The sequence below is a fragment of the Carassius auratus genome, linkage group LG45M (assembly GCF_003368295.1).
Source record: "Carassius auratus strain Wakin linkage group LG45M, ASM336829v1, whole genome shotgun sequence".
Classification (NCBI taxonomy): domain Eukaryota; kingdom Metazoa; phylum Chordata; class Actinopteri; order Cypriniformes; family Cyprinidae; genus Carassius; species Carassius auratus.
The window spans coordinates 1,991,379-2,014,554 of NC_039299.1; the positions used below are offsets into that span (position 1 = coordinate 1,991,379).

Here is a 23,176-nt window from a genome sequence, read left to right on the forward strand (position 1 = left end):
CGTTGGTGTAAAGGGAGAAGAGCAGAGGGGAGAGAACACATCCCTGAGGGGCGCCAGTGTTGGTGGAGCAGCTGTTTGATGTGAATTTCCCCAGTCTCACTAACTGTTGCCTATCTGTCAGAAAGCTGGTGATCCACCGACAGATAGAGCTAGGAACAGAGAGCTGGGTCAGTTTGGTCTGGAGGGTTGTTGGGATGATGGTGTTGAAAGCCGAACTAAAGGCCACAAACAGGATCCTCACATAAGGCCCTGTTTTGTCCAGATGTTGCAGGATGAAGTGCAAGTAAACTATGCCATGTAGTAAACTGGTGCCGTCAGAATGGGAGTGAATGGTTCCATTTCTGAACAAGTGATGGATTTGTGGATCATCAAGGCATAATGGGAAATTAAGAATTTACAGTGCCATAGGCAACAGACCACTTAACGCATTAAACTGAACTTAAACCATGTTCACAGTAGGTCTGTTTACGCTCCTGGGAAATGAGCCCTTCCTTCTAGAAAGAGCAACTGTAGACCATTTCCCCACACTTGCAGCACAAATAAAAACTGGTTAAACTAGACAAGAAAAGCAGAAGCAATAAAGTTTATCCCATTTATTGGAAGCCAGCAATAGGGTTTTCCCCATTTATTAAAGTCCAGCTAAAGTCTTCTGTCGCCCTTGGACCATTACAGGACCGAGTGAGGCCTTGCCTTCCCACTGAACACCTAGAAGAGATAAATACCCAAGTTAAGTAGAGCACATGAAGTGCCAAAAGTAATCTTAAAGCAGCTACCTACCCCTAATAGGAACATCACTTCCCCCAGCAGGACCACATGTTGAGTCACAGCAAGCACAAACCTGGTGGTTCCCATCAGCAGCAAGCCACCTGCAACAAGAAAAGTCAGACACGGCAGCTTCATCTTGTTCTTAAGCAGCATGAACATACCCGTTGGAAAAGGAACAAGATTTGTGGAGAGCGTCACTGGGTGCAGAAGCAAGAGTGGCCTTCACAGTACACGTCATGTAAATCTGCAAGGGGCATCGGTAAGGGTTCACAACCAAAGCAGATGGGAGGAACTCCAATTTCAGTCATTGTAGTACGTACAGAAGGACTGGATCCTCCCTGGAACATGAAAGCCTCCAGCTGGAACCGGATCTTGTCTTCCTGGGTTCGAGGCAAGAAGTGGGAGCTGGAAGCCGTAGCCTTGGCATCCACAAGGCACCTGATAAAGAGTGGGGACAATTCAGTGCACCTATAGCATCGATTCACCGGACCGTACCAAAATTCTCAGGGACAAAGTGGGGAAAAAGCAGCTCAAGAACACCAGCTTCATGCATCAAGTGCCATGCTGCATCCCAATATGGCTACTTAAGCTTTGGGACAATTGCTCACAATTCAGTCTTTAACAGACTGCAGTCACAGTTACATGCACTCACGGTTAACTGGGCGGTCACCATAGCTAGTATCCTCCACAAAATTTAACCTTACTGGAGACAAAGATACCACAATTATCTGGCAGCCACAGTCTTCATGTGGTGAATTCGGCCAAGTTTTGCATGCATTTAAGACTTGATCCCCAAACCATGTTTGTGGTTTGAATACTGTAGTAAGGGTTCATAGAGCGAACCGATTCCTAGCCAGAGCACAAAAGATTATGGGAAACATTAGCCATTAGATTGTGTACAGGTCCACACTACAACATTAAGTAGAACGGCCAGGGACCCTTTGCATACGCTTTCTCAGCAATGCCAAAAAGCACTTACCAAGAGGAGCCAAACCTACGGTCACTCGACTCAATTCTCAGGGACCAAGTGCTCACTGAATAAACTTGATCAGTTCTAGAGAAGTGACAGGACTTTACCCATGATTCTCAATGAAGGAATATCTCGGAACAGAAGTCACATCAGGTACTTGGGTGGCCACACAGCTGTCCACAAACACACGCAGTGGGACATGGTTGTACACCTTCACAGATGCCTCAATATTGATAGTGTCACCCAAGTAGTATATATTTGAAGGCCTCTGAAAGGACCAGTCATCTGCAAGAGGAAAGAATGTTTTAGTCACAGCCTCACTCACAAAGCTGAAAATCTAAAAAGAAACACACAGACCAATCATGAGGCTCATGGAGAACACCAAGACATCCTCGCCAACCTCCGTTGAAGCATAAGGAACCCAAGTTGGCCTCAGAGCATTACTGCTCACATTATGGAGCCTGCATTTCGAGGAGATACCAAATAAGCCGGCTTCTAGTTGCAACACCACAAGAAACACTGCTTAGAGACATCCAGTCAGTCACTCGCCTTTGATAGTGGCATTGAACGCCAACAACTGCACCCTCAGTACGGGTAATCGGCGTGCCAGCAAATGCCACAGGAGTGTAGGTAACCGCATAGGTGTAGACGAGCTCATCCTCGGTCATCTGTAAGATGTGGAAGCGGTTACCAAGTGGGTTCTGTTCAACTACACTTTAAGGTTAAAAAAAAAGTTTTAGCAGCCATGTCATAGAACTACTTTCAGTTCCCCAGAGCAGCTTTTGGTTATCAGATTTCAGAAACTGAAAAAAGGTTCTGTGGACATTTAACATTTGAGTAACGATTGAGATCAATGAAGAAGCCGTTTTTATTATTTAATCCAGTAAGACACTACAGTTCTTACCATCAACACACTATTGCAGTCCTGCAGTGCATATTCAAAGATGAGCACCCCAGAGGCAGAGTCCTCACCAACAACAGGACAGCCTCCCATAGACAAACCACTTGGCTGGATCAGCTGACCATTGCTGAACATATCCTTCTTCACCTCCACATGAACCCGGTTCTCACTGCATTGAACAGCCACACTACTGGGAGTCACAGGTTGCCTCAACTGGAAGTTCGCCGCCAACTCACGTTGCACTTCTGGGACAACTGGAAACTTCCAGTCCAAAGGCTTGACTGGACCCTGCATCAGCTGCTTCTCCTGAAGACCAAGAGGCTCTTGCGCAAATCTTCTGGAGTCAAGAACCGGAAACTGATAATCCTTTTGGAAAGGATTCACGAACCCTTGAGAAGAAAGAGCATGACCTCTGGAAGCCGGAGCTGATTGTGGCTTCATGCTGCTTGAACTTTGACGGTGTTTCAAACTTCCCCAGGCACTCTTCAGATCAAAAGCCACAATCACAACCAACACTAAAACACCTTGCAAGAAACCCATTCTAACAAACTTTGCCACAATGCTCCAATGCACATCAGCGTTGGCTTTGCTATTTAGTAGAGCTTTGAATTAAGGTGGCTCCTCCCCTTTCAGCTTAATTGATTAACTTTGATTCTCCTCTGGGCTTGTAGAGTTTATTCATCCCCAATTGAGAAAAGTCAAGAACCTCACTAACCAAAAGAAAGCTACATGTGTATCTGAGATTCTAATCTTCGTTTGCTCACTGTTTTATAAGAAACACAAATGTTGTCCATTATAGATAGTTAATGGCATCTAAATAATTCATAAATGATTCATTTATAATCATAAATATTCATTGATAATTTTTGGTTTAATTTTCAGCGTAGTCACTATGTTTAATGGTAACATCATGTATACCTAAATATAAATGAGTAGAAAGGAAAATATGAGTAAATTGGCAAGTTGGGAGGGACAAAGCAAGTCACCTCTAATTGTTCAGGTACAATAAGTGGGAAAAAACATTATTATAATTTTTTTACTCTTCGTTGTGAATTTTTACTTCAATGCATGTCAATCCCTGCACAGGTGGACTGGCCATCTGGCCTACCGGGCACGTTCCCGGTGGGCCGATGTGCTGTTTTGGTCCGTCCGCAAAAAATAAAAATAATTATCTCTTGCCATGAACAGGCCCATAAAAGTGGCAGGCTTACAGTAGGTGGACAGCCTAGAGGCCCTTTTTACCGCCGCACGTACCGCCGCCGCCGCGTCTGTAAAGCGAATTTGCAGCTTTTGACCGCTGAGTGGCGCTTTAACCATAAATAAATCAAACAAGCACATTTTCACAAACAGACGTCAGTTTTGCCTCACTGATGTGTTGTCGGCTTCAGTCACGGAAAATGAAAGAAAAACATTATAGTTCAAATATTTAATATATCTAAAATATTTAATATGTAATATTCACAGATGAAAGTTTGGTACTTATGAAGTTATGTGCATTTCTTAGAACGAATTCAAGCTGGATGAATGTCGAGCCTGTGCTTATATTTTCTCTAAGCTACATGGTATTAAACCATATTTTAGATTTGATATATTTAAAAGGTGTGCAGTATTATTTGTATAATATGTATTATGTGTAATATTATTCAAAAGAAATTGTGGTTTACTTTGCATCGGAGCATTAATAATAATAGTAATTAATAATAATTATAATCAACAAAATGCACAGAATGTAAAAAATAACTTTATTAATTGACAACTTAAGTGATTTTAATGGAAGCCTTCTTTACTTGCTTTTAGGGCTGGGCGATAGCAAATGGCCTAAAAAAAAAAAAAATCAGATTTATATTTAAAATCAATATTCAAATGACAAAGAAATTTTTCAAAACAAGTTTTAATATAGTTATACATTTATAACTGAGACAAGATGATAAAAAAACTCTAATGTTATGACCTTAATGCTGGAAAGACCTTTATATTATTTTCATTTTTTTTAAATATGTTTATACTAGCCCATCATGCATCTAACCATCCACGCAGCGGTAAGAGCTGTTCAGATTCAAACAGCAGCTCCGCAATGAGTCAATGTGATGGACGGAGGACAGAGCAAGTGGAAATATATTTTCCACTCTATATTTCCATCTCGTTATGCCACTGGTTTAGGTTTTTTTTTTTTTTTCTTATATAACTTTTGTAAATAGAGCAGTAACTCTACAGTGTCAAATCATCTGAACGCAGTGATAGGACATTTCGTCATAGAACGGGTCAGAAGTGTGAACAAAAAAAAAAAAAAAAGGAAAAAAAAGCAATCTCTTTCTCTCTCCCTGCTGTTAGAAGCAGAGTGCGCAGACTCAGAGCTAATGCAAGTTAAGTACGGTAATAAAGCTTGCAGACTTGACACACTCATAGTGAATATATTTCAAATCAGCAAAATAATCTGAGGTGAACATTCACATGAACGTTTTCTATGATGCTCAAATTGCATTAAGAAGCATAATTTAGGTTGATCCAGCTAGCATGCATGTGCGGTCTCAAGCGCATGTCATGTTTCAATGGCAACCAGTGAGGGACACAATGACTTTGACCGCCAAACATTTTCTCCCATTTTTATAATATAACTCTAGTCAGAATAAGCATGTGCACGGTTGCATTTGTCATCTGAGACTTAAACTGGCAACCTTCTGGGAACTATTCCGGCTCTCTAACGATTAGGCCACAGCTGGGTTAAATTTAAATTTGGGTTAAATCAAACTTTTCAATTGCAATTTACAAGTGTATTTCTTTTACTTAAATTGCACTGCTTTTCCCTTCGATTTATTGTGAAATATGATTTGGACATTTCTCTGCAACTCACCCATGGAAAACTTCGGCTCCACAAATTGTATACTTGCAATAAATTGTAAATGACCTAAAGCCACAAATAAATAAAAAAGCCTTTGTTTGAAGTGTAGTGGTTTAAGCAATCATTACTAAAAATTTAAGTTCGCTGATAAACTGCTCACCATCTGGTTGAAGATGTGGCAGTTTGTTTCTTCAAATTTAGCAGCATGGCACCACTTGCTAAATGGATGCCCTGTAGTAAACGGGTGCCGTCAGAATGGGAGTGAATGGTTCCATTTCTGAACAAGTGATGGATTTGTGGACCATCAAGGCATAATGGGAAATTTTAAAATTATAAATTTACATTTTTCACTTAGCAGACGCTTTTATCCAAAGCGACTTACAGATGAGGACAGTGCAAGCAATCAAAAACAACAAAAAGAGCAATGATATATACAGTAAGTGCTATAACAAGTCTCAGTTAGGTTAACACCGTACACGTAGCATGGAATTTTAAATAATATTGTAAATAAAAAGAAAACAGATAGAATAAAAAAAGAATAGAGCAAGCTAGTGTTAGAGAACTTTATACACACACACACACACACACATACAATTGCATAATAAATGAAAAGAAAATAGAATACAAAAAGATTAGAAAGGTAGTTAGAATTTTTTTTTCAAGAATAGAATTAGAATAGTGAGTGTTAAAGTTAGAGGGTCAAATAAAGATGGAAGAGATGTGTTTTAAGCTGATTCTTGAAAATGGCTAAGGACTCAGCTGCTCGGATTGAGTTGGGGAGGTCATTCCACGAGGAGGGAACATTTGATTTAAAAGTCCGTAAAAGTGACTTTGTGCTTCTTTGGGATGGCACAATTAAGTGATGTTCACTTGCAGAATGCAAGCTTCTAGAGGGCACATAAGTCTGAAGTAACAAATTTAGATAAATGGGTGCAGAGCCAGTGGTAGTTTTGTAGGCAAACATCAATGCCTTGAATTTTATGCGAGCAGCAATTGGAAGCCAGTGCAAATTGATAAACAGAGGTGTGACATGTATTCTTTTTGGCTCATTAAAAATTTATCTTGCTGCTGCGTTCTGAATTAATTGTAAAGGTTTGATAGAATTGGCTGAAAGACCTGCCAAGAGGGCATTGCAATAGTCCAGCCTGGACAGAACAAGAGCTAGAACAAGGAGTTGTGCAGCATGTTCCGAAAGAAAAGGCTTGATCTTCTTGATGTTGAATAAAGCAAATCTGCAGGATCGGACAGTTTTAGCAATGTGGTCTGAGAAAGTCAGCTTATCATCAATCATAACTCCAAGGCTTCTAGCTGTTTTTGAAGGAGTTATGGTTGATGTGCGTAACTTGATAGTGAAAATGTGATGAAACGATGGGTTTTCAGAAATGTCTGTTAGACAAGTTGAGATGTGAATAGCTACCATCGGATCATCAGGATGGAATGAGAGGTAGAGTTAAGTGTCATCAGCGTAGCAGTGGTATGAAAAGCTATGTTTCTGAATGACAGAACCTAATGATGCTATGTAGACAGAAAAGAGAAGTGGTCCAAGAACTGAGCCCTGAGGCACCCCAGTAGGTAGATGTTGTGACTTGGACACCTCACCTCTCCAAGATACTTTGAAGGACCTATCTGATAGGTAAGACTCAAACCATTGAAGTGTGGTTCCTGAGATGCCTTTTGCCAGTAGGTTTGATAGGAGGATCTGGTGGTTAACCGTGTCAAAAGCAGTGGACAGATCAAGCAGGATAAGTACTGAAGATTTGGATTGTGCTCTTGCCAGTCTTAGAGCTTCAACAACTGAGAGCAAGGCCGTCTCAGTTGAATGTCCACTTTTGAAGCCAGATTGGTTGCTGTCAAGGAGGTTTTTGTGAGTGAGAAATGTAGAGACTTGTTTGAACACAGCTCGTTCAAGTGTTTTTGCAATGAAAGGAAGGGAAACTGGTCTGTAGTTCTCTAAACGAGATGGGTTGAGGTTGGGTTTCTTAAGTGGTGGAGTTATACGTGCCTGTCTAAATGATGAGGGAAAACCACCAGTGTGGAGGAACGTGTTGATGTCAGTGAAGGTACAACTGCAGGAGAGGAGATGGAATAGGATCAAGCGGGCAAGTAGTAGGGTGATTAGAAAGGATGAGTTTTGAGACTTCTGCCTCAGAGAGTGAAGAGAAGGATGTAAACAAGTGGAAGTTTGCTGATGATATGAGCTTGACTGATTGTTGTTTGGAAAATTGTGCACTAATGGGTTTAATTTTATCAATGATAAAAACGTTGCAAAGTCGTCAGCTATTAGAGATGAAGCAGGAGGGGGAGGACAAAGGAGTGAGGGAAATGTTTTATAAAGCACGCGAAAGTTAAACGAATTCAATTCAATTCAATTCAAGTTTATTTGTATAGCGCTTTTTACAATACAAATCGTTACAAAGCAACTTTACAGAAAATTGTTTCTACAATATTTAGTAATAGCTTATAAGTGGTGACTGTCAGTTTGTGCAAGTATGACAGGATTTGTAGAAAAATTTATACAAGTCGTAGTCAGCCGGATGATGAACATTATTAATATTATTATTAATTAACATATGATTCAGTCACACTTGTAGCAATATTTGTTAGTTCTGTTGTTAATTCAGGGTTAGCATCATCTGAGGTCCTCTGATGGTCAGCATCATGACAAAACATAGAAACAAATAGAGACATCATTAGCATAGCAGCCGTTCCAACAAAGTAGAATTAATTATTTTAACCCAAGCTAAAGAATATGCATGCACATTTGATCAGATAAAACTATACTCACAATTTAATATACATTATTCAAATGCTTGGCAAAAGAGATGCGTCTTTAAAAAGTCCAGCGTTTTGTGACCTCAGGGAGCGTGATGGATTGTAACGTGGTAGAAGGCTAGTTAGGAGCTAAACCATTTAGGACCTTATACGGTAGGTAAGTAATGATAATTTGTAACTGATAGGGAGCTTAATAGGTAGCCAGTGTAGAGACTGTTAAATTGGGGTAATATGATCAACTTTTCTTGACCTTGTAAGGACTCTAGCCACTGCATTTTGGACTACCTGTAGCTTGTTTATTGAAGCAGGACAACCACCTAGAAGTGCATTACAATAATCCAGTCTAGAGGTCATGAATGCATGAACTAGCTTTTCTGCATCAGAAATAGACACGTTTCGTAGCTGGGCAATGTTTCGAAGATGGAAGAATGCAGTTTTTGTAACATGGGAAATATGATTTTCAAAAGAGAAAAGTTATGGTCTAATATAACACCCAGATTTTTGACCGTAGAAGTAGTAACTGTACATCCATCTAGTTGCGGATTGTAATCTACAGGATTCTGTGTAGTGTTTTGGTCCAATAATTAATATCTCCATCTTATCCAAATTTAATTGGAGAAAATTATTGGTCATCCAATCCTTTAACACATTCTGTTAGCTTAGATAATTTAGAGGTTTCATCTGGTCTCGTTGAGATGTATAGCCGAGTATCATCAGCATAACAGTGGAAGCTAATTCAGTGTTTTCTAATATTACCGAGGGGCAACATGTATATTGACAATAGAAGGGGACCTAGGACGGATCCTTGTGACACTCCATATTTTACTGATGATAAATGAGATGACTCCCCATTTAAGTAAACAAAATGGTAGCGATCGCACAGGTAGGATCTAGACCATCTTAAAGCCTGCCCTTGAACACCTGTATAGTTTTGTAATTGATCTAGGAGTATGGCGATCTATGGTGAACGAGTTAATTATGGTAGCATGTCATTTTAGCACTGGAGACATTAGCAGAGAGAAGATAGGAGTGACTGAATTTATACAATGAGAAAAAAAAAACCATTTGTGTTTACCCAACATCTAGTTCACAAGATGCATACAAAATATCTGCAGCGCTTCAGGGAAGTGGGTGTTCAAATGGAACTCTTGGGGCAGGGACTCCAAGTGGCAGAAGAATTTAGAGCGCCATAAGCAACAGACCACTTAATTCATTAAACTGAGCTTAAACCAAGTTCACAGTAGGTCTGTTTAAAGGTTCTGTTAACTCTCCTACTGAGAAATGAGCCCTTCCTTCTAGAAAGAGCAACAGTAGACCATTTCCCCACACTTGCAGCTCAAATCAAAACTGGTTAAACTAGACAAGAAAAGCAGAAGCAATAAAGTTTATCCCATTTATTGGAAGCCAGCAATAGGGTTTTCCCCATTTATTAAAGTCCAGCTAAAGTCTTCTGTCGCCCTTGGACCATTACAGGACCGAGTGAGGCCTTGCCTTCCCACTGAACACCTAGAAGAGGCAAATACCCAAGTTAAGTAGAGCACATGAAGTGTCAAAAGTAATCTTAAAGCAGCTACCTACCCCTAATAGGAACATCACTTCCCCCAGCAGGACCACATGTTGAGTCACAGCAAGCACAAACCTGGTGGTTCCCATCAGCAGCAAGCCACCTGCAACAAGAAAAGTCAGACACGGCAGCTTCATCTTGTTCTTAAGCAGCATGAACATACCCGTTGGAAAAGGAACAAGATTTGTGGAGAGCGTCACTGGGTGCAGAAGCAAGAGTGGCCTTCACAGTACACGTCATGTAAATCTGCAAGGGGCATCGGTAAGGGTTCACAACCAAAGCAGATGGGAGGAACTCCAATTTCAGTCATTGTAGTACGTACAGAAGGACTGGATCCTCCCTGGAACATGAAAGCCTCCAGCTGGAACCGGATCTTGTCTTCCTGGGTTCGAGGCAAGAAGTGGGAGCTGGAAGCCGTAGCCTTGGCATCCACAAGGCACCTGATAAAGAGTGGGGACAATTCAATGCACCTATAGCATCGAGTCACCGGACCGTACCAAAATTCTCAGGGACAAAGTGGGTAAAAAGCAGCTCAAGAACACCAGCTTCATGCATCAAGTGCCATGCTGCATCCCAATATGGCTACTTAAGCTTTGGGACAATTGCTCACAATTCAGTCTTTAACAGACTGCAGTCACATGCACTCACTGTTAACTGGGCGGTCACCATAGCTAGTATCCTCCACAAAATTTAACCTTACTGGAGACCAAAGATACCACAATTATCTGGCAGCCACAGTCTTCATGCGGTGAATTCTGCCAAGTTTTGCATGCATTTAAGACTTGATCCCCAAACCAGCCATGTTTGTGGTTTGAATACTGTAGTAAGGGTTCATAGAGCGAACCGATTCCTAGCCAGAGCACAAAAGATTATGGGAAACATTAGCCATTAGATTGTGTACAGGTCCACACTACAACATTAAGTAGAACGGCCAGGGACCCTTTGCATACGCTTTCTCAGCAATGCCAAAAAGCACTTACCAAGAGGAGCCAAACCTACGGTCACTCGACTCAATTCTCAGGGACCAAGTGCTCACTGAAGAAACTTGATCAGTTCTAGAGAAGTGACAGGACTTTACCCATGATTCTCAATGAAGGAATATCTCGGAACAGAAGTCACATCAGGTACTTGGGTGGCCACACAGCTGTCCACAAACACACGCAGTGGGACATGGTTGTACACCTTCACAGATGCCTCAATATTGATAGTGTCACCCAAGTAGTATATATTTGAAGGCCTCTGAAAGGACCAGTCATCTGCAAGAGGAAAGAATGGTTTAGGCACAGCCTCACTCACAAAGCTGAAAATCTAAAAAGAAACACACAGACCAATCATGAGGCTCATGGAGAACACCAAGACATCCTCGCCAACCTCTGTTGAAGCGTAAGGAACCCAAGTTGGCCTCAGAGCATTACTGCTCACATTATGGAGCCTGCATTTCAAGGAGATACCAAATAAGCCGGCTTCTAGTTGCAACACCACAAGAAACACTGCTTAGAGACATCCAGTCAGTCACTCACCTTTGATAGTGGCATTGAACGCCAACAACTGCACCCTCAGTACGGGTAATCGGCGTGCCAGCAAATGCCACAGGAGTGTAGGTAACCGCATAGGTGTAGACGAGCTCATCCTCGGTCATCTGTAAGATGTGGAAGCGGTTACCAAGTGGGTTCTGTTCAACTACACTTTAAGGTTAAAAAAAAGTTTTAGCAGCCATGTCATAGAACTACTTTCAGTTCCCCAGAGCAGCTTTCGGTTATCAGATTTCAGAAACTGAAAAAAAGGTTCTGTGGACATTTAACATTTGAGTAACGATTGAGATCAATGGAGAACCCGTTTTTATTATTTAATCCAGTAAGACACTACAGTTCTTACCATCAACACACTATTGCAGTCCTGCAGTGCATATTCAAAGATGAGCACCCCAGAGGCAGAGTCCTCACCAACAACAGGACAGCCTCCCATAGACAAACCACTTGGCTGGATCAGCTGACCATTGCTGAACATATCCTTCTTCACCTCCACATGAACCCGGTTCTCACTGCATTGAACAGCCACACTACTGGGAGTCACAGGTTGCCTCAACTGGAAGTTCGCCGCCAACTCACGTTGCACTTCTGGGACAACTGGAAACTTCCAGTCCAAAGGCTTGACTGGACCCTGCATCAGCTGCTTCTCCTGAAGACCAAGAGGCTCTTGCGCAAATCTTCTGGAGTCAAGAACCGGAAACTGATAATCCTTTTGGAAAGGATTCAAGAACCCTTGAGAAGAAAGAGCATGACCTCTGGAAGCCGGAGCTGATTGTGGTTTCATGCTGCTTGAACTTTGACGGTGTTTCAAACTTCCCCAGGCACTCTTCAGATCAAAAGCCACAATCACAACCAACACTAAAACACCTTGCAAGAAACCCATTCTAACAAACTTTGCCACAATGCTCCAATGCACATCAGCGTTGGCTTTGCTATTTAGTAGAGCTTTGAATTAAGGTGGCTCCTCCCCTTTCAGCTTAATTGATTAACTTTGATTCTCCTCTGGGCTTGTAGAGTTTATTCATCCCCAATTGAGAAAAGTCAAGAACCTCACTAACCAAAAGAAAGCTACATGTGTATCTGAGATTCTAATCTTCGTTTGCTCACTGTTTTATAAGAAACACAAATGTTGTCCATTATAGATAGTTAATGGCATCTAAATAATTCATAAATGATTCATTAATAATCATAAATATTCATTGATAATTTTTGGTTTAATTTTCAGCGTAGTCACTACGTTTAATGGTAACATCATGTATACCTAAATACTCATATAAATTATTAGAAAGGAAAATATTAGTAAATTTTCAAGTTGGGAGGGACAAAGCAGCCTGGAAGTCACCTCTAATTGTTCAGGTACAATAAGTGGGATAAAACATTATTATAATTTTTATTATTTTTTTTTACTTCAATGCATGTCAATCCCTGCACAGGTGGACTGGCCATCTGGCATACCGGGCACATTCCCGGTGGTCCGAAGTGCTTTTTTGGTCTGACCGCAAAAAAATAAATAAAAATAATTATCTTGGGCCACGAACAGGCCCATAAAAGTGGTAGGCCTAGATTGGCGGCCCAATGTTTTTTTAATTGACACTGGGCTGCTGGCCCAAAACACCTTCAAAATAAAATCAAAAATATCACATAGGCTAGTTTTTTTTTTCTTCTGACAGAGGCGGCCCATGAAACACCTAGCTCAGTGGCCCATTGGTTGTTTTCCTGATTGACACTGGACTGGTCCAATCATATTTTTGAACAGCACCATCTATTGGATTTCTGCCTGCACACATTTTCAGTGTGATCATGGAGAAGAAACGCAAAAAACGCTGCCAAATGTGTCAAAATATTCAGGGCAGGGGAGTGCAAGAACGGGTGGTATTTGTTATTATATTTAAAGAATTTGCCACTGATTATTCAAACACAAGTTCTAAGCAGTGTAGAGTAGTGCTTGTTGTTCATTGTTTCTCCGATCACAAATGCAGACCAGGGGCCTCATTTATAAAGCTTGCGTACGCACAAAAGGGGGCTGAAAACATGCGTACGCCAGTTCCTGCGCAAAAGGTGGGATTTATAAAGAAAAACTTGACGTGAAAATATGCGCACCTAAATGGCAACTCTGACCCATGCGTACACACATTTTGAAGACAAAGCAATTTTGCGACACTGATGGTGAGTTGAGGAACTGACTGCGGATAAAAGAAATTAACCCTTTGCAAAATGCCAAAATTTACTTTGACATTTTAATATTTACAATATTTACAAGTTGCTCATAAGTCCCGGTAACAACAAAAAATACACATAACATTAAATCACCATTATGGGTCCTAAAGTTACATACATGCATGTCTAGTTTAAAGACATAAAAGGAACTATATGCTGAAAGTACATAAATTTAATTTCTTTCACTTCCATTCTTAAATGGATGTAGGCCATTTATTTGATTAATTATTTGATTAATGTGATAAGGTGTAAATGATTAAATCTGATTGCTGAAAACATAAATAGCCTACTGCAGCAACACTTAAGTGCATATTGTATGGATGTGCTGGCACTGCTGGAAGACTATGCCAATGGCAGACGTTGGAGGGAAAGAGTATTCAGGGACCGTGAGGATTTCCTAGCCCATGATGATGAGTGGCTAATAAGCCACTTTATATTTCCTAGAGCCATGCTCTTGGATCTGTGTGCTGAACTTAGTATTCAGTATTGGTACCCAGTATTACAAAGACCAACAACACGGAACCGTGTCATCCCGGTACCAACCCAAGTACTTTCAGTTTTAGGATTTTTGGCAACCGGGACATATCAGTGGGAAATGGGCGACAAGTAACTAAGTGTAGTTTTTTTTTTTTAAGCAAAACCTTATATTTTAACATTCCTATTAATTTGTCATAGGTCTGGGATTTCACAGCCATCCCTAAGCTCATTAATGCCTGCATTTTTGAAAGGGATTATTCAAATGACCAAATGATACATAAAGTTTCCTTGCACTGTTGGAGAACAGGCCAATATCAAAGACAATTTGCAGCAATGTCCGGTTTCCCAAATATAATCGGCGCAATCGACTGAACTCATATTGCTATAAGGGCTCCATATGTAGATGAATTAATTTATGTGAATCGCAAACATGTGCATTCAATAAATGTGCAAATTATATGTGACGCCAACTTGACTCTAAGGAATGTTGTGGCACGATGGCCTGGTTCTACACATGACATGATCTTTTGTTCTAGTGCACAGCAGTGAATCGACTTATGGCAGGTGCCGTTCGCGATGGCTGGCTTCTGGGTAAGTAAATGCATATCATTGTTTTTAGATAACAGTTAAAGCCTATTGTACAAATAATCTGTTATACTTTACAGGTGACAGCGGTTGACCGCGCTGGCTACTCACCCCATTCTCAAAGCCTTAGAGCACAGAAGAAGTGCGCTTTAATGATACCCACGCTCGTGCGCGCTCAGTAGTTGAGAGAGCCCTCCTCAAGTGTAGATGGCGTTGCCCTGATGCTTCGGGTGGTACACTTTTATATCAACCAAAAAAAGTATGCCAGATCGTCATGGTGTGCGCTGTTTCACACAACATTGCACTGATGAATGGTATATTCCCTGTTCCTCCCGACATACCACAACACCAGCATGAAGAGCCTGACCCACACCCCCCTCCCCAACAAGAAGGACATCATCAGGGAGCAAGGCTCCGTCAGGAAGTAATGCGCCATTTGTGAAGAACAACAGTGCAAAGGTTCATTTTTTTAACAAGATCTTTTTAATGTAGATGCAATGTCACCCAGCACAACCCTTGCTTAAGCTCATCTGCGATTACAGTAATTGCATTAATGGTGTCTCTCTGTGTCTGCAGAACAGCCTCAGTCAGCATCCGGCCACTTCCAGCCGTGCCATACAGTTGGGACGCAGTTGTGCTGGGGACCTCGGGAAACTTCATAGCCCCTGCAGACTCTGCAAGAATGAGGACTAAACCAATTGGGTAATTTATTTTGTTTAATTGAGCACACAAGCAATAAAGTTAATTACCTGGTTCCCCTGTATCCAGCACATCTGTGTCTCCCTCCCTCTCAGACACAATGCCACACACACTTGGTTTGGCCGAGAATCGAGGCCATTCGGGTCTCCATTGGGGACAAATCGGGGGCGCCTTTGGCCCCACCAGTCGCACTCACACTCTGTCGGTGAGAGGCAAGCCGTTTCTTTGCTCCCACCTTAAGATCGGACCACTTCTTTTTTTACATCTGGGACCATCCTGTTCGCCGAAGTAACTGCGTTTACCGCAGCAGTGATGTGTTGCCACTCTAAATAATTTATTTTTTTATTGGTAATTCCACTGCTGTGGCCACCAAACAAAATAGCCTTCCTTTCATCCACCTCACAAGAACCTCTATTTCTGCCTCAGAGAAATTTTGCTTCTTGCTCTCCATTGCTGCCATGATTTTGTTTTTAAAAAACACGAATTTCCTTGCTTCTTTTAATATGCATGGCCAATGAGGTAATTTGCATTGTCTATATATGGTTGAATGTGGGCGGATAAAGTAGCCTGACTACGTCAGACTTCCTACTTCCGCTCAATTTCATTTAGCTTCTGTACTCAGTCTGATACAGCGTCAGAGCTTTCTGTTTGCCACCGGTCTGGAAACAGCCGGGCCAATCAACGAACAGAGGGCGGGCTGAGAGTCGTGACGTAGATGCTAAGCACCGAGTTTTACATTGTAGGTTAGAGAAATCGAAAACCGAAACGGCCGCGGAAATGGGAAACAAGACACTGGATGCAATTCGCTCTGTTATGGAGAACATTCAACTATTTTTTAAACTGAAGCCGAACAAGAAGAGTGTTTAACAACAGGTTTACAGTGGAAGTTCAATCATAGATTTGAGTTCGATGCATGATGTCTGTGCTTTGATGCGGCTGTACAGGCGAATAACATACGTCATAACTAAACGTATCTGATTGGCTTACGGGTAACCAATGATTTTAAACTTCAGACAAGCGCCCCCTAGCGAGAGAGAAAACACTTCTCTATTATGCCATTCCAGACTCTGTCTACGAAGCAAAGTGAAGTAGCAGAGTCTGGTATTACCAGGCTACGGATAAAGGGCGGTAAATGATTATTATTTTTTTTTTAATAAATTATCAGGTAAATTATCAGGTAGGCTGTGACTTATAAAGTGAAAATTGCGTGCAGGTATTTTTGGCTTTTGTGCATACGTAGATTTTTAATAAGGATCCTACGCACAGTTTTATTAATGAGGCCCCAGGTTTTATGTTCATACAGCACGATACGCAACCCAACATGTAAAAACCGAGCGGCACCCTCCCGCTCTCTTTAGTGAAGGCAATAAGGAAGTGACTAAAACTGCAATTCATCGACTGGCCGCTTGAGACTGGCTGCAAAAGAACAGCAGAAAAAAAACATGTTTTCAGCCTGGTTCAAAAAATTATTTTGGTCTATATAGCTAATTTTGCCCTTCATGACAACTGTGAGGGGGGTGAATTTTTTTTATAACTCAACCATTTAAATTATATTAAGCCTTAAAGTTCTGCATAATTAAGGGCGTGGCCACTTGAGTGACAGGGGAATTGACACTGCTGTCACAGCCGTCACGCTAGGTGGGTGTGGCTTCAGCAACCAGCTCCCACCCTTTTGCACGTTTTTGATTGCCTGGGAGAGTCGCGCGGTGACGCGCTGCCAAGATGGCGACGGCTCGCTCTGCACACTTTAGGCTTCAAAAACTCTCTTCAGGATTCTACGGGTGACATCACGGACACTACTTCCATGTTTTTATACAGTCTATGGTAAAAACACTGCATGAGTCATTATAATCAGTAATCATGTCCCCAATGGATGCAACAAATGCCTTGTTTGTAATGGGCAGAGATGCATAAAGTACTAGAGAACCATACTTGAGTAAAAGTACAAGTGCTCTATCAAAAAAGTAACTTGAGTAGAAGTAGAAGTGCTCTTTAAGCACCACACTTAAGTAGAAGTACTAAAGTATTCAACATTTTTTGTACTTAAGTATTGCAAGTAGTCTATTTTAAAATTTACTACTCAAGTACTGAAAGTAAAAGTAGAAGTATTGTGTTATGTAGCTATTAAAGAAAGTAGTAAAAAGTTTGAACATATTGTTTTTACTATTTCAAATAATTAACCTAAAGGACAATCACAATTCCTTTGACTGTAACTTCTTGTAAACACAAAACGTTAACGTTACTAAGGTTAGTTAGCCCAATTTGCAAAATGATGTCATTAATAACTTACCCTCATGTTGTTTGACAAAAGTGGAAGTAGGAGAAAAAAATAATACTCCAGTAAAGTACAGATACCGCCTTTTAGTACTTAAGTACAGTAGTGAAGTAGTTCTACTTTGTTACTATACATCTCTGGTAATGGGTTTAACTGGTTTTATCTCATCGTGACGAGAGATGGCATCGCAGTATGTTAAGGGGCGTAACATTACGTCACATGCTTGAGGCATTCAGCCAATCACAATGCACTGGATAGCTGGCCAATCAGCATACACCTCGGTTTTCAGACTGATGAGCTTTGTAAAAAAAATCAAAGAATATAAAAAATGCAGGGCATTGAGGAGCAACAATAATGTACATTATGTGGAAAATAATGTTTTTTTTTTTTTTGCCTTAAACTGCATAGACATATGGTTTTACACCAGGTATACAACATAATGTTCTTTTAAGCAGTCATACGATACATTTAAAGCTTGTTGTTTTGTAGACCATCATTGTTATATATTATATGAGAATAGTAAGGTATGTAGATAGGGAGTATGTGTTATTTAAGAAAAATATAATTGTATTTCCGGAATGACAGTTTTTTTCAAACATAGTCTGTGGGGTAAAATGTTCCCAGGTGGCATGGCTTCATTACTGCAATTACTCTGGCCTCAGCATTTTTTCTTTCTCTAACGCAACTTCTCTGCACCTCCTTTGCGTTTATTTTCCATGATCACACTGAAACTGTGTTTAGGCAGAAATCCAATACATGGTGCTGTTCAAAAATATGATTGGACCAGTCCAGTGTCAATCAGGAAAACAACCAATGGGCCGCTGAGCTAGGATTTTCATGGGCCGCCTCTGTCAGAAGAAAAAAAAACCTAACTTTAGTGATAATTTTGACTAAAGTGTTTTGGGCCAGCAGCCCAGTGTCAATTAAAAAAACATTGGGCCGACAATCTAGGCCTACCACTTTTATGGGCCTATTCGTGGCCCAAGATAATTATTTTTATTTATTTTTTTACGGCCAGACCAAAAAAGCACGTCGGCCCACCGGGAATGTGCCCGGTATGCCAGATGGCCAGTCCACCTGTGCAGGGATTGACATGCATTGAAGTAAAAATTCACAACGAAGAGTAAAAAATTATAATAATGTTTTATCCCACTTATTGTACCTGAACAATTAGAGGTCACTTCCAGGCTGCTTTGTCTCTCCCAACTTGAAAATTTACAAATATTTTCCTTTCTAATAATTTATATGAGTATTTAGGTATACATGATGTTACCATTAAACATAGTGACTACGCTGAAAATTAAACCAAAAATTATCAATGAATATTTATGATTATAAATGAATCATTTATGAATTATTTAGATGCCATTAACTATCTATAATGGACAACATTTGTGTTTCTTATAAAACAGTGAGCAAACGAAGATTAGAATCTCAGATACACATGTAGCTTTCTTTTGGTTAGTGAGGTTCTTGACTTTTCTCAATTGGGGATGAATAAACTCTACAAGCCCAGAGGAGAATCAAAGTTAATCAATTAAGCTGAAAGGGGAGGAGCCACCTTAATTCAAAGCTCTACTAAATAGCAAAGCCAACGCTGATGAGCATTGTGGCAAAGTTTGTTAGAATGGGTTTCTTGCAAGGTGTTTTAGTGTTGGTTGTGATTGTGGCTTTTGATCTGAAGAGTGCCTGGGGAAGTTTGAAACACCGTCAAAGTTCAAGCAGCATGAAGCCACAATCAGCTCCGGCTTCCAGAGGTCATGCTCTTTCTTCTCAAGGGTTCTTGAATCCTTTCCAAAAGGATTATCAGTTTCCGGTTCTTGACTCCAGAAGATTTGCGCAAGAGCCTCTTGGTCTTCAGGAGAAGCAGCTGATGCAGGGTCCAGTCAAGCCTTTGGACTGGAAGTTTCCAGTTGTCCCAGAAGTGCAACGTGAGTTGGCGGCGAACTTCCAGTTGAGGCAACCTGTCACTCCCAGTAGTGTGGCTGTTCAATGCAGTGAGAACCGGGTTCATGTGGAGGTGAAGAAGGATATGTTAAGCAATGGTCAGCTGATCCAGCCAAGTGGTTTGTCTATGGGAGGCTGTCCTGTTGTTGGTGAGGACTCTGCCTCTGGGGTGCTCATCTTTGAATATGCACTGCAGGACTGCAATAGTGTGTTGATGGTAAGAACTGTAGTGTCTTACTGGATTAAATGATTAAAAATGGGTTCTTCATTGATCTCAATCGTTACTCAAATGTTAAATGTCCACAGAACCTTTTTTTCAGTTTCTGAAATCTGATAACCGAAAGCTGCTCTGGGGAACTGAAAGTAGTTCTATGGCATGGCTGCTAAAACTTTTTTTTAACCTTAAAGTGTAGTTGAACAGAACCCACTTGGTAACCGCTTCCATCTCTTACAGCTGACCGAGGATGAGCTCGTCTACACCTATGCGGTTACCTACACTCCTGTGGCATTTGCTGGCACGCCGATTACCCGTACTGAGGGTGCAGTTGTTGGCGTTCAATGCCACTATCAAAGGTGAGTGACTGACTGGATGTCTCTAAGCAGTGTTTCTTGTGGTGTTGCAACTAGAAGCCGGCTTATTTGGTATCTCCTTGAAATGCAGGCTCCATAATGTGAGCAGTAATGCTCTGAGGCCAACTTGGGTTCCTTACGCTTCAACGGAGGTTGGCGAGGATGTCTTGGTGTTCTCCATGAGCCTCATGATTGGTCTGTGTGTTTCTTTTTAGATTTTCAGCTTTGTGAGTGAGGCTGTGCCTAAACCATTCTTTCCTCTTGCAGATGACTGGTCCTTTCAGAGGCCTTCAAATATATACTACTTGGGTGACACTATCAATATTGAGGCATCTGTGAAGGTGTACAACCATGTCCCACTGCGTGTGTTTGTGGACAGCTGTGTGGCCACCCAAGTACCTGATGTGACTTCTGTTCCGAGATATTCCTTCATTGAGAATCATGGGTAAAGTCCTGTCACTTCTCTAGAACTGATCAAGTTTCTTCAGTGAGCACTTGGTCCCTGAGAATTGAGTCGAGTGACCGTAGGTTTGGCTCCTCTTGGTAAGTGCTTTTTGGCATTGCTGAGAAAGCGTATGCAAAGGGTCCCTGGCCGTTCTACTTAATGTTGTAGTGTGGACCTGTACACAATCTAATGGCTAATGTTTCCCATAATCTTTTGTGCTCTGGCTAGGAATCGGTTCGCTCTATGAACCCTTACTACAGTATTCAAACCACAAACATGGTTGGTTTGGGGATCAAGTCTTAAATGCATGCAAAACTTGGCAGAATTCACCGCATGAAGACTGTGGCTGCCAGATAATTGTGGTATCTTTGGTCTCCAGTAAGGTTAAATTTTGTGGAGGATACTAGCTATGGTGACCGCCCAGTTAACAGTGAGTGCATGTGACTGCAGTCTGTTAAAGACTGAATTGTGAGCAATTGTCCCAAAGCTTAAGTAGCCATATTGGGATGCAGCATGGCACTTGATGCATGAAGCTGGTGTTCTTGAGCTGCTTTTTACCCACTTTGTCCCTGAGAATTTTGGTACGGTCCGGTGACTCGACGCTATAGGTGCATTGAATTGTCCCCCCTCTTTATCAGGTGCCTTGTGGATGCCAAGGCTACGGCTTCCAGCTCCCACTTCTTGCCTCGAACCCAGGAAGACAAGATCCGGTTCCAGCTGGAGGCTTTCATGTTCCAGGGAGGATCCAGTCCTTCTGTACGTACTATAATGACTGAAATTGGAGTTCCTCCCATCTGCTTTGGTTGTGAACCCTTACCGATGCCCCTTGCAGATTTACATGACGTGTACTGTGAAGGCCACTCTTGCTTCTGCACCCAGTGACGCTCTCCACAAATCTTGTTCCTTTTCCAACGGGTATGTTCATGCTGCTTAAGAACAAGATGAAGCTGCCGTGTCTGACTTTTCTTGTTGCAGGTGGCTTGCTGCTGATGGGAACCACCAGGTTTGTGCTTGCTGTGACTCAACATGTGGTCCTGCTGGGGGAAGTGATGTTCCTATTAGGGGTAGGTAGCTGCTTTAAGATTACTTTTGACACTTCATGTGCTCTACTTAACTTGGGTATTTGCCTCTTCTAGGTGTTCAGTGGGAAGGCAAGGCCTCACTCGGTCCTGTAATGGTCCAAGGGCGACAGAAGACTTTAGCTGGACTTTAATAAATGGGGAAAACCCTATTGCTGGCTTCCAATAAATGGGATAAACTTTATTGCTTCTGCTTTTCTTGTCTAGTTTAACCAGTTTTGATTTGAGCTGCAAGTGTGGGGAAATGGTCTACTGTTGCTCTTTCTAGAAGGAAGGGCTCATTTCTCAGTAGGAGAGTTAACAGAACCTTTAAACAGACCTACTGTGAACTTGGTTTAAGCTCAGTTTAATGAATTAAGTGGTCTGTTGCTTATGGCGCTCTAAATTCTTCTGCCACTTGGAGTCCCTGCCCCAAGAGTTCCATTTGAACACCCACTTCCCTGAAGCGCTGCAGATATTTTGTATGCATCTTGTGAACTAGATGTTGGGTAAACACAAATGGTTTTTTTTTTTCTCATTGTATAAATTCAGTCACTCCTATCTTCTCTCTGCTAATGTCTCCAGTGCTAAAATGACATGCTACCATAATTAACTCGTTCACCATAGATCGCCATACTCATAGATCAATTACAAAACTATACAGGTGTTCAAGGGCAGGCTTTAAGATGGTCTAGATCCTACCTGTGCGATCGCTACCATTTTGTTTACTTAAATGGGGAGTCATCTCATTTATCATCAGTAAAATATGGAGTGTCACAAGGATCCGTCCTAGGTCCCCTTCTATTGTCAATATACATGTTGCCCCTCGGTAATATTAGAAAACACTGAATTAGCTTCCACTGTTATGCTGATGATACTCGGCTATACATCTCAACGAGACCAGATGAAACCTCTAAATTATCTAAGCTAACAGAATGTGTTAAAGGATTGGATGACCAATAATTTTCTCCAATTAAATTTGGATAAGATGGAGATATTAATTATTGGACCAAAACACACTACACAGAATCCTGTAGATTACAATCTGCAACTAGATGGATGTACGGTTACTACTTCTACGGTCAAAAATCTGGGTGTTATATTAGACCATAACTTTTCTCTTTTGAAAATCATATTTCCCATGTTACAAAAACTGCATTCTTCCATCTTCGAAACGTGTCTATTTCTGATGCAGAAAAGCTAGTTCATGCATTCATGACCTCTAGACTGGATTATTGTAATGCACTTCTAGGTGGTTGTCCTGCTTCAATAAACAAGCTACAGGTAGTCCAAAATGCAGTGGCTAGAGTCCTTACAAGGTCAAGAAAAGTTGATCATATTACCCCAATTTAACAGTCTCTGCACTGGCTACCTATTAAGCTCCCTATCAGTTACAAATTATCATTACTTACCTACCGTATAAGGTCCTAAATGGTTTAGCTCCTAACTAGCCTTCTACCACGTTACAATCCATCACGCTCCCTGAGGTCACAAAACGCTGGACTTTTTAAAGACGCATCTCTTTTGCCAAGCATTTGAATAATGTATATTAAATTGTGAGTA

The 23,176-nt window shown here is 41.2% G+C and overlaps 3 protein-coding genes across 3 annotated transcripts; 1 reads left to right on the top strand and 2 right to left on the bottom strand.

Moving 5' to 3' along the window:
• Positions 1–578: 578 nt before the first annotated feature.
• On the bottom strand, positions 579–3,214 carry LOC113068604 (zona pellucida sperm-binding protein 3-like). The gene is made up of 8 exons (XM_026241382.1): positions 2,640–3,214; positions 2,285–2,403; positions 2,093–2,196; positions 1,843–2,020; positions 1,086–1,203; positions 927–1,009; positions 778–866; positions 579–705 (listed from the first exon to the last, which is right to left on the bottom strand). Exons 1-8 carry the CDS (start codon positions 3,174–3,176, stop codon positions 629–631), a joined length of 1,305 nt encoding a protein of 434 aa, XP_026097167.1. The 5' UTR covers positions 3,177–3,214; the 3' UTR covers positions 579–628.
• Positions 3,215–9,626: 6,412 nt separating this feature from the next.
• LOC113068605 (zona pellucida sperm-binding protein 3-like) lies at positions 9,627–12,267 on the bottom strand. Its single transcript, XM_026241383.1, has 8 exons — positions 11,687–12,267; positions 11,332–11,450; positions 11,140–11,243; positions 10,890–11,067; positions 10,134–10,251; positions 9,975–10,057; positions 9,826–9,914; positions 9,627–9,753 (listed from the first exon to the last, which is right to left on the bottom strand). Exons 1-8 carry the CDS (start codon positions 12,221–12,223, stop codon positions 9,677–9,679), a joined length of 1,305 nt encoding a protein of 434 aa, XP_026097168.1. The 5' UTR covers positions 12,224–12,267; the 3' UTR covers positions 9,627–9,676.
• A 6,915-nt stretch (positions 12,268–19,182) lies between these two features.
• LOC113068606 (zona pellucida sperm-binding protein 3-like) lies at positions 19,183–21,818 on the top strand. The gene is made up of 8 exons (XM_026241384.1): positions 19,183–19,757; positions 19,995–20,113; positions 20,202–20,305; positions 20,378–20,555; positions 21,194–21,311; positions 21,388–21,470; positions 21,531–21,619; positions 21,692–21,818. Exons 1-8 carry the CDS (start codon positions 19,194–19,196, stop codon positions 21,766–21,768), a joined length of 1,332 nt encoding a protein of 443 aa, XP_026097169.1. The 5' UTR covers positions 19,183–19,193; the 3' UTR covers positions 21,769–21,818.
• The last annotated feature ends 1,358 nt before the right edge of the window (positions 21,819–23,176 follow it).